The following is a 16,876-nucleotide window of genomic DNA, read 5'->3' as shown; positions in this document are numbered from 1 at the left end:
ATGATTTTAAATATTTTTCTTTTTGGTTGGGTTTTAATTTTAATTTTGCTAACGTTCTGAAATTTTCATAAAATCTAGTTAATTTTAAGATTTTAAGAAGGAGAGATAAAAATCTGGAACACGTAAATTTTAGTGGTGTTAAAGAAATAGAGATAGATGAACGTGACAGGTTTGTAGATAGAATTCAAACTGTTAAATATAAAACTTGAGGAACAAAGGAAGATAAAAATAAAATGTATTTCATAAGCTTAGAATTGCATGGAAAGCTGAAAATGTGTAAATAACCAAAAAGAGTGACTTAGGATTCTGGGAAAATGGCATGGTATAGTTTTTACATCTACTAGAATCCTACCATAAACACAAAACAACTTGGATGGCAAAACCACTGATTGCACAGTCACTGTCTGCAGCTAAAGTAGGCAACGTCTCCCCCTCTGGACCCCCAAATACAACAGGTGTGGCATACCATGAACCTGGACCCTTATGGTATCAGTTTTTGTGTGGGAGGGTGCAGAGGTAAAGCTGACTGGGGTGTTAACAGCTCTGAGAATAGGAATTGGCAATAAGTATTTCACTGGAGTGAGTAGGCAGACCAATTTGAGAACAGCAACCAAAACTGAGAAAGGAGTAATGCAGGATGGTATTCATAGTTGAATGCAAGACATCTGTAATGTGCCCAAGTTTCATGGTTCTGGATCCTTCTTAGCCATATAACCTCTTGAAAGTAAACTGAAGCTCTCTTCCATGACCCTATACTGAGGAGAAACTGCTGGAAATAGAGCCTAATTTAAGCAAGACAGTGGGGCAAAGGAAAGAAAAGATACAGATAAATGTAGGAGAGAGGAGCAAGATATCCACGTATGAGGCCATATTTTCGGTCACTTTGGGAAAACAACACAAGAGACAGGTCTAGAGCCATGAAGCTAGAAAAGCAATTGTAATCCACCTCTTCCCCTTAAAAGCACAGGAAATTTTATTTCACTTAAAACATGAGGAAAAGAAAGGACTACAGTAGAATTCCATACAAATTATTATGAGAAAAAAGAATAAGGAGCCAAATAATATCCTTATTGGCAATGGAAATCCACCAAAAGACATGCTCACAAAACAAGAAAACTGTAATCTCCTATTTCAAAATGAACTAAAAAATTTAGAAAGTGATAGACTCTATGAAGAACAACATAAAACAGAATTAGAAAAACTCGGAAATAAGATTACAGAAAAAGGAAGATTTGAAAAGAGAGCTAACACTCAGGAAAGAATGAGAAATAAAATCATATCAGAAATGTAGACTACACGAGAAAAAACACAAAAGCAAGTACACAATAGATTAATGCCTTATGACAAAGACAGGATAGGACAAATTTTTAAAATTAAAAAAGATTAAAATCCAAAGGATTCAAAAGAAAACAAGAGATACACAAATAGACAAAAAAAAAAACCCCTGACATGTGCAGTAAGAATCTCAAAGGAGAAAAATGAAAAGAAGTGGAACAAAAAAAATACTAAAAACTCAATTTAACAACGTGTCCCTAAACTAGAAGACTATTTAAAACTATATATTGGAAGGGCACACTGCATATCTTGGGAAATCAATTCAAGAATGCCAACACTGAAAAATTATCTAGTAAAATTATTGACTTAGAAAGAAAATCACACTGTCGTCACCAGTACTTTATGCCAGAAGGTAGTGGAGTAACATTTTAAAAATACTCAAAATGACAAGCTATGAGTTTTATATCCAGCCAAACTGACCTTCAGGTATAAAGACCACAGACAAACTGATATGACTGCTCAGGGAATGTTGTTTCTCGGAACCATTCTTGAGGAATCTGTAAGAGAACAAGCTTTAGGTTAACCAACAAGGCATGAAAGATTTGACGTAAGGACTGATGATGAGCATTACCTTTATTTTACCTAAAGAACTAAGATTAAATGATCATGATTAGGGAAACAGTATACTATGCAAAGTAGATATGGCACAATTTCAAAAAATGTGGGGAGAAAGGAGAGTGTGTATGAAAAGTTGAATAAGCTTACTGTTTGTCTTATTGGTATTAACTAGGAGTAAGTACTTCAAATAAGACATAGGGGAGAAGAGGTTGCTAACAATATTGATTTATCATTGGAACTATGTTAATATTTTATATAAACATCAGTAAAATGGTAAGGAAAAGGAAATTTACTGTATATAGTGGTGGCATAGCCTCTCGGAGAGGAACTTCTTCAAATGACTTTAAAACACAGTAAGTTGGGGCCGGCCCAGTGGTGCAGGCAGTTAAGTGCACGCACTCTGCTGTGGGAGCTGGTTCGGATCCCGGGCGTGCACTGGTGCACTGCTTGGCAAGCCATGCTGTGGCAGCATCCCATATAAAGTGGAGGAAGATGGGCACAGATGTTAGCCCATATAAAGTGGAGGAAGATGGGCACAGATGTTAGCCCAGGGCCAGTCTTCCTCAGCAAAAAAAAAAAAAAAAAAAAAGGAGGACTGGCAAATGTTAGCCCAGGGCTGATCTCCTCACAAAAATAAATAAATAAATAAAATAAAAATAAAACACAGTAAGTTGATTGTATATCCTTACCAGAATATATCCTAAGGATAAAAAAATAGCTGCCCCCCCCCACATCATCAGCTGTTTTCATTAATCCCAAAGTTGGTTGTAGTGTTACTGAAACTACTGTGTGTGTATTGTGGGATAAGTCACAATAGCAATTGCGTACATATTAAGAACTGGGATAGTTGATAGGTGATAAAGATGTGAGATAAGGTTAATTTACCTTGTACTCCTGATTTTGAATTAGAAATAACAGTAGAAACTCATGAGGTATTTTAATTGTAAAAAATGCATATTTTGTAGCCCTGTACCTTGAAGGACCCAGTAGCAGTGAGATATACTGGTGCACAAATTGTGGTCTCCAAATACTGTTTCTCACTAAAAGAAACTAGTGCTCTTCGGGAAAATGTCTGATTCCAGGTCTTAGGCAGGAAATGTACAGTATGAGCCTAGAATATCTTGTCATAACAAACAAGCAAGAAAGCTATAAAAATTATGGAGATTGTGACCAGAGGACTTAGTACTCAACCTGAATAAACTTCCACTGACCAAAGATGGGACGTCTTAAGCATCAGTAGGATGATAATTGTAATGTATTAAAGCATTTGATATGTTTAAATCCGTAAGTTCATAAAGTGATTTAAAAAAAAAAACCTCATTGGTCACTTTCAGAGGATTCTAGGGAACCACCTCATTATTCTAAAAACTGGTGAATAAGGAAAATGAGCATTTGTCTAGCTTTTCCTGTACAATCCATATTTCAGGATAATCAAGTAGTTGATAAGGGAGAGTTGTTCTTTATGAGTATTCCAACGAACAAAGGAAGAGTATCATTAGAATGCCACCATTTTACAACCCTATAAACTAAGGGATCTAGACAATGATTATCAATGGCTGCTAAAATCACAAAAAATGAATCAGATATTATGTACCTCCTGATGGAAGTACACAGCTTTTCTGAAAAAAGAAAAATGCAAACTTGCATCTGATCAAGACTCTAGACCTAGTTATGAATTTAAAAGGAGCTATGAGGGCCGGCCCTGTGGCGTAGCGGTTAAGTGCGCGCGCTCCACTACTGGCGGCCCCGGTTCGGATCCCGGTCGCGCACCGACACGCCGCTTCTCAGGCCATGCTGAGGCCGCGTCCCACATACAGCAACTAGAGGGATGTGCAGCTATGACATACAACTATCTACTGGGGCTTTGGGGAGGGGAAAGTTAAAAAAATAAAGGGAACTATGAGGAACATGTTAAATGCCGTGGGAATGTAATCAGCTAAATCCACACCGTGGAAACTGCAGAACAATTGACTCAAGTTTCTTCAACAGAAAATTGCAAGGGAAAGAGGTGGAAGGGGCACTCGGCATACATATCAGCCATTCACGATGTACTAACTTTTGAAGCATCAGGAGAAAATGAACACTATCTGAATGGTTGATATTAAGGAATTACTCAGTTTTTTAGATGTGATAACAGTGCTGTGGTTATGTTTGTTAAATACTTATCTTGGCAATATAAACTAAAATCTTTCAAATGAGATAATATGATATCTGCAACTTGCTTAAAAACAATCAGGGATGGGCATGAGTATGTGCGAGTATAGATGCAATAAAATTGGTCATGTATTGAGTTATTGAAGCTGAGTGATAGTAGATACATCAGATTTTTTATATTCTGTCTGCTTTTTAATATATTTGAAGGTTACCATAATAACTTTTTAAAGGTGAATTCACCAGACTTTTAAGAAAATATTCAGGTAATCTTCAGCTTTACAGTAAGAAAAATTGATAAATAAGGTGTAGCTTAAAGGAATATAGGAAAATACAGCCTGTTCTGAATAGATTATTTAGGAGGAAAATGTTGTTTGGTAAAACCCGATGTGGCTCTTCCTAGATCTCACTGTTGACTTTTAGTTTCTAGTTTTCCCAGGCTGGAAAGGAGTCACAGGAGTGCTTAGCGTGGGTACATATTATCCTCAGATTTCTTTTTGAAAAATACAGAAATTGCAAATTTCTGCTTCTAGGGGACCTTTTTTCATTGATAAATCTGTGGCGGTAAAACCATAGTGTTTTTCTAACAAGAATTATAGAATCTTAGACTTGGAATCCAAACAGCTTAGAGGCATCATGACAGTAATTTCTTTTATACTAGACCTAATAAATGGACATTTTAGACCTGATTGAAAACTTCCAGTGCTGTGGAGTATACTTCTTGCTCAAGGGAGCTTGTTTCTTTATCAGGCAGCTTCAATTGCTAGTATTTTCTTACGTTGTATTAAAATTGGTCACCTCATATCTTCTAAACATTCTAATTTTTCCACTAAGACTTTTTTTTCCCCAGGCTATCTACAGTTTTCTCAAATAATCCTAAAATAATATGATTTCTAGATTTTCCTGCTTGCCTTCTCTGTTTTCTGCTGTAAGTTGGAAGAATTATTTCAGGGATATTCTCAGCAGGTCTCACTAAAACTATAAACATGTAATACTGTTCATCACGTTTTGCTTAATGCAGCGTGTTTAAATTTGAGAGAGTTGGATTGAATTTCTTAAGCAGTTTTCATTGAACTCACATTGAGCTTGTGAATACTAATCAGAAACTCACTGGTCGGAGCTGTAACTCCATTTGAGTATAGATGATCTCCAGCATGTCAGTCCTCTGTCTGTCTGTTGACTGTACCAGGATTACAATGCCCCATCTACCCTGAAGAAGAAGGTATTACCAGCTGAAACAGATCAGAGTTTACAGCCAAAGACCCAGCATTGATCTAGAGGAGCAGGACAGACCTTGATGTCCTTAAAAGAGCTTTCCACTTAGAAGGGCTTCGTAGAAGTGGCACTTGCTCTTCTCTGCTCGAACCTATTGTGAAACTATGTTTTTTTCCTACACTTAATTGATTTTTTTCACCAAAATATATAATTTTATATTTATTCTTGTCAAATTTCATCTAATTGGTTTTGAAATTCAAATATTATTGTTCAGTGTCTAGGCTCTCCTTTCTAATGTATTATCTGTAAATTTGAAAGCATATCTCTGTCATAGGTAACAGTTGGTGGGCCACATTTAACTAACATGTACCATATATTTGGCCTACAGAATGTTTTTAAAGTTTTGAACTATTTATCAACACTTTCTTAAAAACTAGTAGGTGCCACATAAATATTTGAGTTTCTGGCTTCTCTTGACAAAAATCAGAGTATCTAGTCACAGAAGTAACAGTGTTGCCAAAAATTAATTGACTTTCCCTCCAGAGGTTCAAAAGAATCATTAACTATTGCTAAATAAATCTTAGCTACTGTTCACTATGGCGTACTGGGTATAATCTTACCTATGGAGGCAGCTCTGTCATTCGTTAAAGCCTGTGGGAGGATCATTTCCTGTTGTTTTGCTGTGCTACTCACAGTTATCCAAATCTTACAGGGAAGCTTATAGTTTGGGGTTGTCTCATATTTGCTTTCTATTTTGAAGCAAATCTATCTAGGCAATTGCTGTTATTTGGCAAAAAGGTATATATACATAACACACACATATATACATGTATGTGTGTACGTTTTTCAGACATGGGCACAAATAGGAATATTAAAAAATCTGTTCACGGGGCCGGCCCGGTGGTGTGAGTGGTTAAGTGCATGCACTCCGCTGCAGCGGCCCAGGGTTCACCAGTTCGGATCCCGGGCACACTCCGACGCACCGCTTGTCAAGCCATGCTGTGGCAGCATCCCATGTAAAGTAGAGGAAGATGGGCATGGATGTTAGCCCAGGGCCAGTATTCCTCAACAAAAAAAGAGGAGGATTGGCAGATGTTAGCTCAGGGTCGATCTTCCTCACACACAAAAAAAATCTGTTCACAAATAGAGCTAAAAAATCCCAAAGACTCTTTCAACATTATTATAAAAACTTTAATGAACTGTTTAAAGTTACAGGTTTATCCAGCCTATTTTTATCTCACACACAAGGATCTCATGAGAGAACTCCAGATGCACTACGCAGTGACACTCAACATTTACTGTCTACTCGGGCAGACATTGTACAAAATGCTTTACTTGTATTAGTTCATTTAATCCTCACAACACTGACATGGGAACTTTTATTATCCCAGTGTTACAGTTAAAGAAAAAGACACAGAAGTTAAGTACCTTGCCCATAATTATCTAGAAATCTGACATTGGTTTATCAGTTTTGAAACCTGATTTTTTAAAAATTGAGATTAGAATAGGATGTCTTGTTCTTATTGACCCCTTTCTGTTCTAATTGCTGGTAGACCATCTGTTTAATGCTCTTGAAAAGCACATCAATAGTAGTTTCCATAATCCACCTGTTTGCACAGAACATTTCTCCAATCTTACAGGCACTTCTGACATTGTCTATGGTTGCTAACTGGCTGTGGGACCATACCTGTAAACTCTTTCAGTGCCCTGGAATGGGAATCTCAGACCCACAGTCTATATAAATCCTATCCTAGTTTTGACTTCCACCTTACACAGTTCAATCAGAACAGAATTCTGTCAATCTCTTAGTTGTTTCTTGAATTGTATCTTATGGACTGTAGTGGAATACCATCATTTCAAGACTCTAATAACAATAGCTAACCTTAAGCACTTCTGAACCCTATATTAATTGCCTTACAGGCGTTATTTTGCTTAATCCTCACAACAAACCTTTAAGCTATAGATAAGGTATTATTTACAGATAAGGAAAGTGAGTCTTCAAGGGGTTAAGTATTTTATTATCCAGAGTAATGCATCTACTCACTATGTTGAGCTAGGATTATAAACAAAGTCTGAATCCAGAACTGGAGCTCTAACCACTACGTTTTACTACTCTTCTGAGAAATCTTTTTCCATAGATTTCTTTTTCATTGTGGTAAAATATACATAACATAAATTGACTGTTTTTCAGTAGACAGTTCAGTGGCATTAAGTATATTGTTGTGCAACCTTCACCACAATCCATCTCCAGACCTTTTTCATCTTTCCCAGCTGCGAGTTTTATGGATACAGACCATAGATTTTTTTTTTAATGTTGTAAATACTTTTAATATTTATAAAATGTATATCCACAATAAATTTTTTTTGTGTGTGAGGAAGATCAGCCCTGAGCTAACATCTGATGCCCATTCTCCTCTTTTTTGCTGAGGAAGACTGGCCCTGAGCTAACATCCGTGCCCATCTTCCTCTACTTTATATGGGACGCTGCCACAGCATGGCTCAACAAGCAGTGCATCAGTGCACACCTGGGATCCAAACTGGCGAACCCTGGGCTGCTCCAGCGGAGCACACGCACTTAACCACTTGCACCACCGGGCCGGCCCTCGCAATAAATCTTAGGAAAACCTTAATGTTAACTGATTTTTTATCTGTATACCATCATAATAAATAAAAAACCATAACTAATTCTTGGAGTCACTGATAATTTAAGCTTCTTAGCTCATAAGGACACTGTTTGGGCCTAGTAAATAGGATTTAGTAAATATGCCATACTATTTGATCAAACTACACACACAGTTGATTTCATTAGTTCAGTCGTATGAACCATTTAACATGAAAAGATTGGCCAGATCGGTTATTTACTGTGTTGGTGGGTCAGCACCAATGCAACTCCAGATCTAGAGACTCCAGTCTAGGGAGCCCTCAGAGCCTACATCGTGTTATTGTAATCTCTTCAGGGTACCAGTTTTTCATTCCTTGAGGTGGATTTGGTGGTTAAAAACATTTAAAGTCACTCACTTGCAACTCTGCAAACTAAAATAGATGATGAAGTTGGATACTCTGCTTTTCATTGATGTGTCAATAAATATTTATTGAGCGCTTTTTACCATGAATATTAAAAAGTAAATATGTAAATTATTGAGGCTAATATTCATGAGTGACAATTCATATTGGATTTAAATTCTAGAAAAAAACTTCCAGGAATGTTTGAGCAGTGGAATCATCATTGCAAAGGGACTGTTCTTTTTTTTAATTTCCATTCTACTCCATTTGGAGTGCCTTCTGCATTCCAGGCACTATCCTAGATAGAAGGGATATGATGGTTGACATAACACATAATACAACACATATATACACATGTACACGTAACACTTAAAATACATTATCCCCGCTCTCAGTTTATAGTCGAGTTAGCATATATGAAATGTATACAATAACTAAAAAAAAAATAGTTAAACCATATACTTTTTGAGGGTTCTCAGTGTAGCTGCACAACAGATATACATAAATAAGTTGGCATGTAATATGGGCCATAGGTAGAACAGATGGAACAAAAGGCTATGAAAACAGGGAAGGAAATTGTGAAAATAACACAAAGCCATGTTCAGATTGATTTCTCACTACATATGAAGTTGGTTTAAATATATGTGTATATGGTAGTTTTTATGTTTCTGTATTCTATACTATTTTTTATAAAACAAGTTGTCATTATTTTTGTTTTAGACCAACTGGTGGGAGTAACAAGTGGACAGCGACAGCTTGTGACTGTCTTTCATTGTACCTAACTGGAGCTGTAGCGACTATAATCTTGCAGGTGTGTAATGGGGTGAACAGTTACAATAGCTGTTCACTGATGTTTTCTTTAATTCTTATTTATTTTCTTGTTGAGAAAGTAACAGCAAACTATCTAGATTTTTTTCTCTTGCAACTTTTCATGGCCTTATTTTAAGTTATAATGCCTGTTTGATAATGGATGTACCATAAATGATTGTATGAATAAACCAAAACATTTCTGAAGTAATATTCTTGAGTTGATAATTTCCATGTTGAAAAACAGAATGTAGAGGCCAGCCTAGTGGCATAGTGGTTAAGTTTGAGCACTCCGTTTTGGCGGCCTGGGGTTCCTGGGTTCGAATCCTGGGCGCGGACTGACACACTGCTCATCAAGCCATGCTGTAATGGCATCCCACATACAAAGTGGAGGAAGATGGGCAAGATGTTAGCTCCGAGCCAGTCTTCCTCAGCAAAAGGAAGAAGATTGGAAACAGATGTTAGCTCAGAGCCAATCTTCCTCAGCAAAGAAAACACCACAGAATGTTTGGGGGTCAGCCCCATGGCATAGTGGTTAAGTTCGGTGTGCTCCACTTCAGCGGCCTAGGGTCAAGGGGTCGGACCCCAGGTGCAGACCTACACCACTCATCAGCCATGCTGAGGTGGCAACCCACATACAAAATAAGGAAGATTGGCATGGATATTAGCTCAGGGCTAATCTTCATCACCAAAAAAAAAAACAGAAACAAAAAGAGAATGTATGTATGCCAGAGTACATTTCTGAAGCCTTTTAATGTTCTTTACAAGCTGGAAATCATACTAACTGTGTGTCATAAAATGTGTGTATGTATGAGTATGGATTTGAGAAGAGGATATGTGTAGGATATATTTTTTCAGAACATTTAAAATATTCTTTGCCTCCTTTTTTCTAATTTGTTACATTTTATTAATGATTGGAATTTTCTTACATAAGTAATTTTTCATGTTACTTCTTTCTATGTGTACTTTCTTTTTGTAATTCCACATGAAGCAAAAGATAGATATGTTTTCTAGTTCTTTCTTTTGCTTTTTGCAGAAAAAAAGATACACCTGGAAAAATATATTTTGATTTTATAATTTGCAAAGAGTTTAGGATAATAGAGAAACTTGTAACTGATGATGTGTTCCCTCCCTCCCCCATTCTGGGATAAAAAGTAGTTTTCAGTCCGCTACCCCGGCTTTGGTTAGTTTCGTCTTCCCAGTGAGGTCTTCCTGATACGTTTCACAAAACAACCATCTGTCCCCACTGACTCTGCCATGCTGTTTTCTCTCTGATATGTTCAGATATGCAAATAACTTTACTTTGTTGAGAAATTTTTTTTTCTGGCTTGGAGAAATGTGGAGGAAATGCCTGTGAAAAGTATATTATTTATAAAAAGATTTCATTTTTGAGTCTCATATTTGCTCTTAAATCACTGCAGGAAAACAGCACAACATGGCCATTACCTGTGAAAATTTTCTGCAGAGATGAAAAAGGAGAGCGTGTTGATGTTTCTAAATATTTGATTAAAAAGGGTTTGGCTTTGAGAGAAAGGAGGTATAGACTTGTTTTTTTAACATCAGTTTGTGATGGAGTCTTCTTATTTGCCTGTGTAAATCTTCATATCTGTGTGCTTTCAAACCTGAATTGCATCTTGTTTACTTAAAAATGATTTATAAACCAACCCTGAGAGCCAGCTCAGAAATAAATTCATTCAAGATTACTAATTTCTTTATTCAGTCCCATCAGCTCTTATATATTTAAACCCCTACTGACATTTTTGCTTTTGTACTTTGCCCTGTGCTTTGGCATTTACACTCTAAACCAAAGGAAAAGAGAATTATATAGTGGGTACTAGATCTGAGCCCTTTGGCCTCATTTGCTTAGACTGAGATGTTTAAGCTTAATCTTGGAAATTCTGGTAGATGTATACCAAAATGTGTTTATGTGAAACAGAAATAGGTAGCAAAAAAAGTAATTGAACAATATTTACAATTAAAGATCCTTTTAGGTACTAAGTTTGGGGTTTAAGTACCTTTATAGCCCTAGCTTCCTCTTTTTATCTCTTTTTTTCTAGAGGTAGAGGTATGTTGGAATTGCAAGCACATGTTCCAAGTAGCCATTTTGTAACACAGATGGCCAGATCTCTGTTTTTATCTTACTTTTATAGTATCTTACCTTATTTTGACCAGGACCCCAGTCCTGATGAAATGGAAGGAGAATGACAAATCAAAAATAAAATGGGACGTGAGGTAGTTAGCTAGGTATAGTAGATGCTGACTTAATTGCCTGGGCATTGGCGTATGGCTAGGCTCTGCATCTTTAGTCCTACATGTGTCTCTTTTTAGGTTCACTGACTTTAAGCTAAGGTAATTCCTTGATAAATGTTAAAGTGAAAAATGCTAGGCAAGTTAATGTTACTTACAATATCTGCCACTAATTGTGATGTTCTTTACTGCTTTTACGGCACTAAAACTGCCAGCTGTCTCAAGGCTGGGGATGGTGAGGGAGCAGTATTAGTTGAGGAAGTATGTAGCTATTTTATCAATACTTATTTCCTTTTAAAAGAAAATACAAGAAAGTAGAAGGAACAAAAATCTGCTGTAATTCTGCTAAAATAAGCAATGTTAATATTTCCTTACAAGATTTTTTTTTGTAGGCATACTTTTTTTTTTAACTGGAAAGGAATAACAGGAACTTAAAAAAATTGAAAAATTGAGTGGATATAGTACATATTACCACTAACACAACAACTGAATAGTACCATATTTTTTAGGGATTCATATTATCTTTGTATTATTTTATTAATGTTGATAACTTGCCACAATTTTATGTTTTATCTGTGGACTGAGTTAGAATCAACTTGAGGGTGTTATATTTCCTATTAACATCTAGTTAATTGTGTAATACTTGGAATATACTGATTATAAGATTTTAAGAGAGAGTAGTATGTAAATATGAGATAGTAATATAAAGCATTTAAGTAAAATTATATTGCTTTTTTCTCATCAAGCTCATTCAAAATTTAAAATAATTTTCATTTTAACTTAAGTTATGCTCATTTCCATGTAACAAATTAGACTAGTATATCCTAGATTAGAGCAAATATTTTCTCTAAATTTCAAGTATATTTGAAGGATTCTTTTTCTATTGTTTTCCCCAGAATTTTTTTTATTTGCTCATGTTTATATATAAATGCTTTTTTGAATATTACAGAATTAATACATTAGATAACAGCCATTCATTATTTGAGAAGTCTCTGGAAATCTCCCTGAAACGAGAAGATTCAGTGGATACTAAGTGTGTTAAAATTAACTTTGACCCTGACAGAAAAGCTGCTGATATTATCAGGGAACACAAGGTATCTGAATTTAAGGAGAAAATTCTAGAACCAAGAACCACGGGATACTACAAGCCACCAGCTATTCCTAACATGGAAGTATTTGAGGCAGTAGTCAGCTGCATTGGTGATGATGGAACTATATTTGTAATACCTAAATTATCAGGTAAGATCTTTTACGTTATATACGAGTAGTCAGTAAAAGTAATGCCCAGCAACTCCAGTTCTCGAGTAAGATAGACATGGATTGAAATACCTTGGGCAAGTAGTTAACCTCTCTGACCCTCATTTTCACTGGGTTGTTGTGGGGGTTAAATGAATAATAGGCACAAAGTGCTTTTCACAATCTCTAGCGCATAAAAGCCATTTGTGGAGACATTGGAAAGAGATAGACATTGGGCCTAAGATTCGCATGGGTGCAGTGCCAGGTTTGTAAGACCTGGCATGTGCACAGGTTTGGAGGCTCTTTAAGAAAAAAGAATGCAAAAGTTTATGTTGGTTTAGAATGAGAAAAGAGGGGCCGGCCCCGTGGCTTAGTGGTTAAGTGCGCGCGGTCTGCTACTGGCGGCCCGGGTTCGGATCCCGGGCGCGCACCGACACACCACTTCTCCGGCCATGCTGAGGCCGCGTCCCACATACAACAACTAGAAGGATGTGCAGCTATGACGTACAACTATCTACTGGGGCTTTGGGGGAAAAATAAATAAGTAAAAAAAAAATAAATGAGAAGAGAAATCACAACAAACAGCTGGAGGGTTAGGGCCCTTTGAGAATATTCAGGTCCTTCTTGAGGTCTCTTTAGGCTTATGTACAAGTGCATCCTCTCTACAACCTGAGTGTGTCCAGAATACTCACAGCAAGTCTAGTACTCACAGGACTTAAGCTCTGTTAGCTTCCTAGTAAGTTCACCTATATAGATAAGGGTATGGTGGCTATGAATTTGTTGAAATTTTTGTCTCATTTGTTGATCTCCTAAATACTATTTCTTAATTTGGAAAACAGTAAATCTGTGTAGTTGGCTATTCTAGAAGAAGTGAACAATGTTTGAGATCTTTAGCAATAATGTACTTAATCCAGAAGCTTTCCTTGACTTGTATAAATAGTCATAGCTAAAACCGGTGGACTGTGACACGCCAGGCAATGTGCTAGATGCTTTACATTTAATCCCCGCAATGCTGATAATGCAGGTGGGTGCTATTATACCCAGCTTACAGAAGAACAAACTGAAGCTTATGGGGGTAAAGGAACTACCCAAGATCACACAACTAAAGTGGTAGAACTGATATGGTGGCTGACTTGAGAGCATGCCTTCTGTGGTATCAATTATGAGGATATATATTTATTGTGGAAATAATGAGCCAATTAGCAGTAAGTAGCAACATTAGGATTTTGATTTTATGAATCCTCAGCATTCTGCTGTATCTAAGCATCAAGTAACATAACTTGTGTTCTATTTTACTTAGGTGTGCTGTCAAAATGACATTATCTTAAAGCGGTAGTTCTTTTATATTAGGCTATGTGGTATGTGTTAGAGCTTTTAATGATTCTTGCACTCCCAATGTAATGCTTGCATTTATAACCAGAGATCAGAATAATTGCTTACATGCTGTTAGTCACTAGTATGTTTTGAAACATATAGAAGCTGCTGACTGAATTAGATTTTTTTTTTTTTTTGGTGAGGAAGATTGGCCCTGAGCTAACACCTGTTGCCAATCTTCCTCTTTTTCCTTGAGGAAGAGTGGCCCTAAGCTAATATCTGTGCACATCTTTATTCTGTATACTGCTTACCGCCACAGTGTGGCTTGATGAATGGTGTAGGTCTGTGCCCAGGATCCGAACCTGCAAACCTGGGCCTCTGAAGCGGAGTGCGTGAACTTAACCACTACACCACTGGGCCGGCCCCTGAATTAGATTTTTATTAAAGCTCTGTTATGTGGGGACTGATTTTTAATTCCTTATAATATCCAAGTGATGAGATTATTAAAGGTTGGTGATAACTTCATTTGAAAACGGTAGGGAATTTTTCCTAAATGTTTTTTATGTTTAATAATTTTTTCAGAATTTGAACTAATAAAAATGATGAATGAAATTCAGAGGAATTTAAAATGCCTTGGTCTTTTGGAGCCTTATTTCTGGAAAAAAGGAGAAGCCTGTGCAGTAAGAGGATCAGATACTCTGTGGTATCGAGGCAAGGTAATGGAAGTCATTGGCGGCACCATCAGGGTGAGTCTGATATTTTGTGACTATTTTAAGGCTAAATGCTGTGACATTAAGTGGTGCTTTGAATCTAAATACATGAAAGTTTGATTAAAACATCTTTTAAGAGTTCAGTCCTGTAGGAAGACCAGTCAGATGCATTACATGTTTGTTTGAAATAAGAATTTTTCTGTTTATTTTCAAATGTATTTATTAAGCTGAATAACCGAAAAATATGTCCAGATAGGGATTTGGCCACTGGTACTTTAATGGTACTCCTTTTTTGTGATTGGCAGCCCTGTTATATACATGGTGTTAAGTAAAACAACTTGTTTTCCAGTATATTACATACTGGAAATTTGTTTACAAATTAGCCAATTTTTTTATGGCCCAGCTAATGTATCCTTATAGCATAAGGGCTAATTTACCTTTCCAGAATACTATCACAGTACTTGAGTTTCATGCAAAATCTTCAGAAAGAGCTGCATGATTTGAAAAAATGTGTATGTAAAAATACTATGGATACCTTCATTTACAATTTAAGTAAAACAATGAAATCATGAGACATTCAGCACTTGAAAATTTTAGTGTTAGGACAGGAGGGAAAATGAAGGAGACAGTCTGTTTCTGCTTGCACAGGTTTATTATCTGTTTGATGATGATACCTGACAATTACATAGCACTTGAGGTTTTTAAGTTTTTTTCACATATGTGTGTTCATAGTTTATAATTTGTTTCCAACTGTCATAGATATAGGCTATTATTCCCATTTTACTAATAAGAAAATTAAAATTTAGGTTCAGTGATGTGCCCAAGGTCACCCTATCAGTGGGTGGTGATGCTGGAATTCATATCCAAGCATTTGATTCCTAAATTTCTGATCTCTTGTGCCATTTCTGCTGGACTAGAAGCTTTAAATGGTTTTAATAGAAGTAAAATGGTTTCAAATTTTGGGTGAATGTTTAAGCATATGGATACTTAACAGATTCATGTGTTTATTTGCAAATGAGTCTATTTTTGCATACATTTGAGTTGTTCAGATAACGATTTTTCTTTTTTAGTACAAAAGTAAACTGAAATTCAATTTTCATTAAGTTATAATTCATGAACTTTACATATATGGAATCCAAATATATAAGATGGTGGTGAACTTTATTTTTTCTCATGCTAATATCTCTGTTTTTAAAATTTATTTAAAAGTATTTTAATATTATTTTGATATTTATTATTCACTTTTTATTTTTTCCTATGGTCATTTTACATTTCAAGTGTAAATTACTTACTTTCATTCCTTAGCCTGATATCTTTCCAAGTTTATCCTATGATCCACATTAAGAAATATGATGAAATCCACCATTTGTGACAACATGGGTGGACATTGAGGGTATTATGCAAAGTGAAATAAGTCAGAGGGAGAAGGTCAAATACTGTATGATTTCCTTCATTAAGTAGTAGATAATAACAACAATAAACAAACACATAGAGACAGAGATTGGATTGGTAGTTACCAGAGGGGAAAGGGGGGAGGGAGGAGGGCAAAAGGGATAATTCAGCAATGTGTGTGATGATGGGTTGTAATTAGTATTTCGATGGTGAACATGATGTAGTCTATGCAGAAATAGAAGTATAATGATGTACACCTGAAATTTATACAATGTTATAAACCAATGTTACTGCAATAAACAAAAAATTAAAAAAAAAAGAAATAAACATTACGTGAAACCATACTCACCCTAGCTATCTTTAGTGTACTCATATTTTTTATTCAATTCTGTTTTATTTTTTAAAAATGCTGATTGCCAAGCCAACCCAATTAAACAGTGATATCTTAATTTCATAAGTTGGGGCCAAAAAATACTTGTTGACATTCCTTTTTTTTTTTTTTTTTGTGAGGAAGATCAGCCCTGAGCTAACATCCATGCTAATCCTCCTCTTTTTGCTGAGGAAGATCGGCTCTGAGCTAACATCTATTGCCAATCCTCCTCCTTTTTTTTTCCCCCAAAGCCCCAGTAGACAGTTGTATGTCATAGTTGCACATCCTTCTGGTTGCTGTATGTGGGACACGGCCTCAGCATGACCGGAGAAGCAGTGCGTCAGTGTGCGCCCAGGATCCGAACCCAGGCCCCGAACCCGGGCCACCAGTAGCGGAGCGCGCACTTAACCGCTAAGCCACGGGGCCGGCCCATCTTGTTGACATTCCTTATTCTTACTATAATTTAGAAGTTGTTTAGGACTTCTTGTTTCTGGTTCCACATGTAAGGAGCTTAGAAGTCACCACCCCATCCTAACAA

At 36.3% G+C, this 16,876-nt stretch overlaps 1 protein-coding gene across 3 annotated transcripts in view; it reads left to right on the top strand.

Annotated features, from left to right (window-relative positions):
• The window catches only part of RNF17 (ring finger protein 17), a 126,400-nt gene that overhangs the window by 76,686 nt on the left and 32,838 nt on the right, over nt 1–16,876 (top strand). For 2 of the 3 annotated variants that reach the window (XM_004435233.3, XM_087436358.1), the window contains exons 23-26: nt 8,983–9,073; nt 10,491–10,606; nt 12,266–12,555; nt 14,449–14,612. In XM_004435233.3, the coding sequence (XP_004435290.1) occupies nt 8,983–9,073; nt 10,491–10,606; nt 12,266–12,555; nt 14,449–14,612 (661 nt within the window). Of the gene's footprint in view, nt 1–8,982; nt 9,086–10,490; nt 10,607–12,265; nt 12,556–14,448; nt 14,613–16,876 lie in introns of all 3 variants that reach the window. The other variant, XM_087436359.1, reaches the window with a different exon arrangement.

This window comes from Ceratotherium simum, chromosome 10 (genome assembly GCF_057802395.1).
Source record: "Ceratotherium simum simum isolate JZ-2026a chromosome 10, ASM5780239v1, whole genome shotgun sequence".
Classification (NCBI taxonomy): domain Eukaryota; kingdom Metazoa; phylum Chordata; class Mammalia; order Perissodactyla; family Rhinocerotidae; genus Ceratotherium; species Ceratotherium simum.
This window is presented reverse-complemented; position numbering and strand designations above follow the sequence as displayed.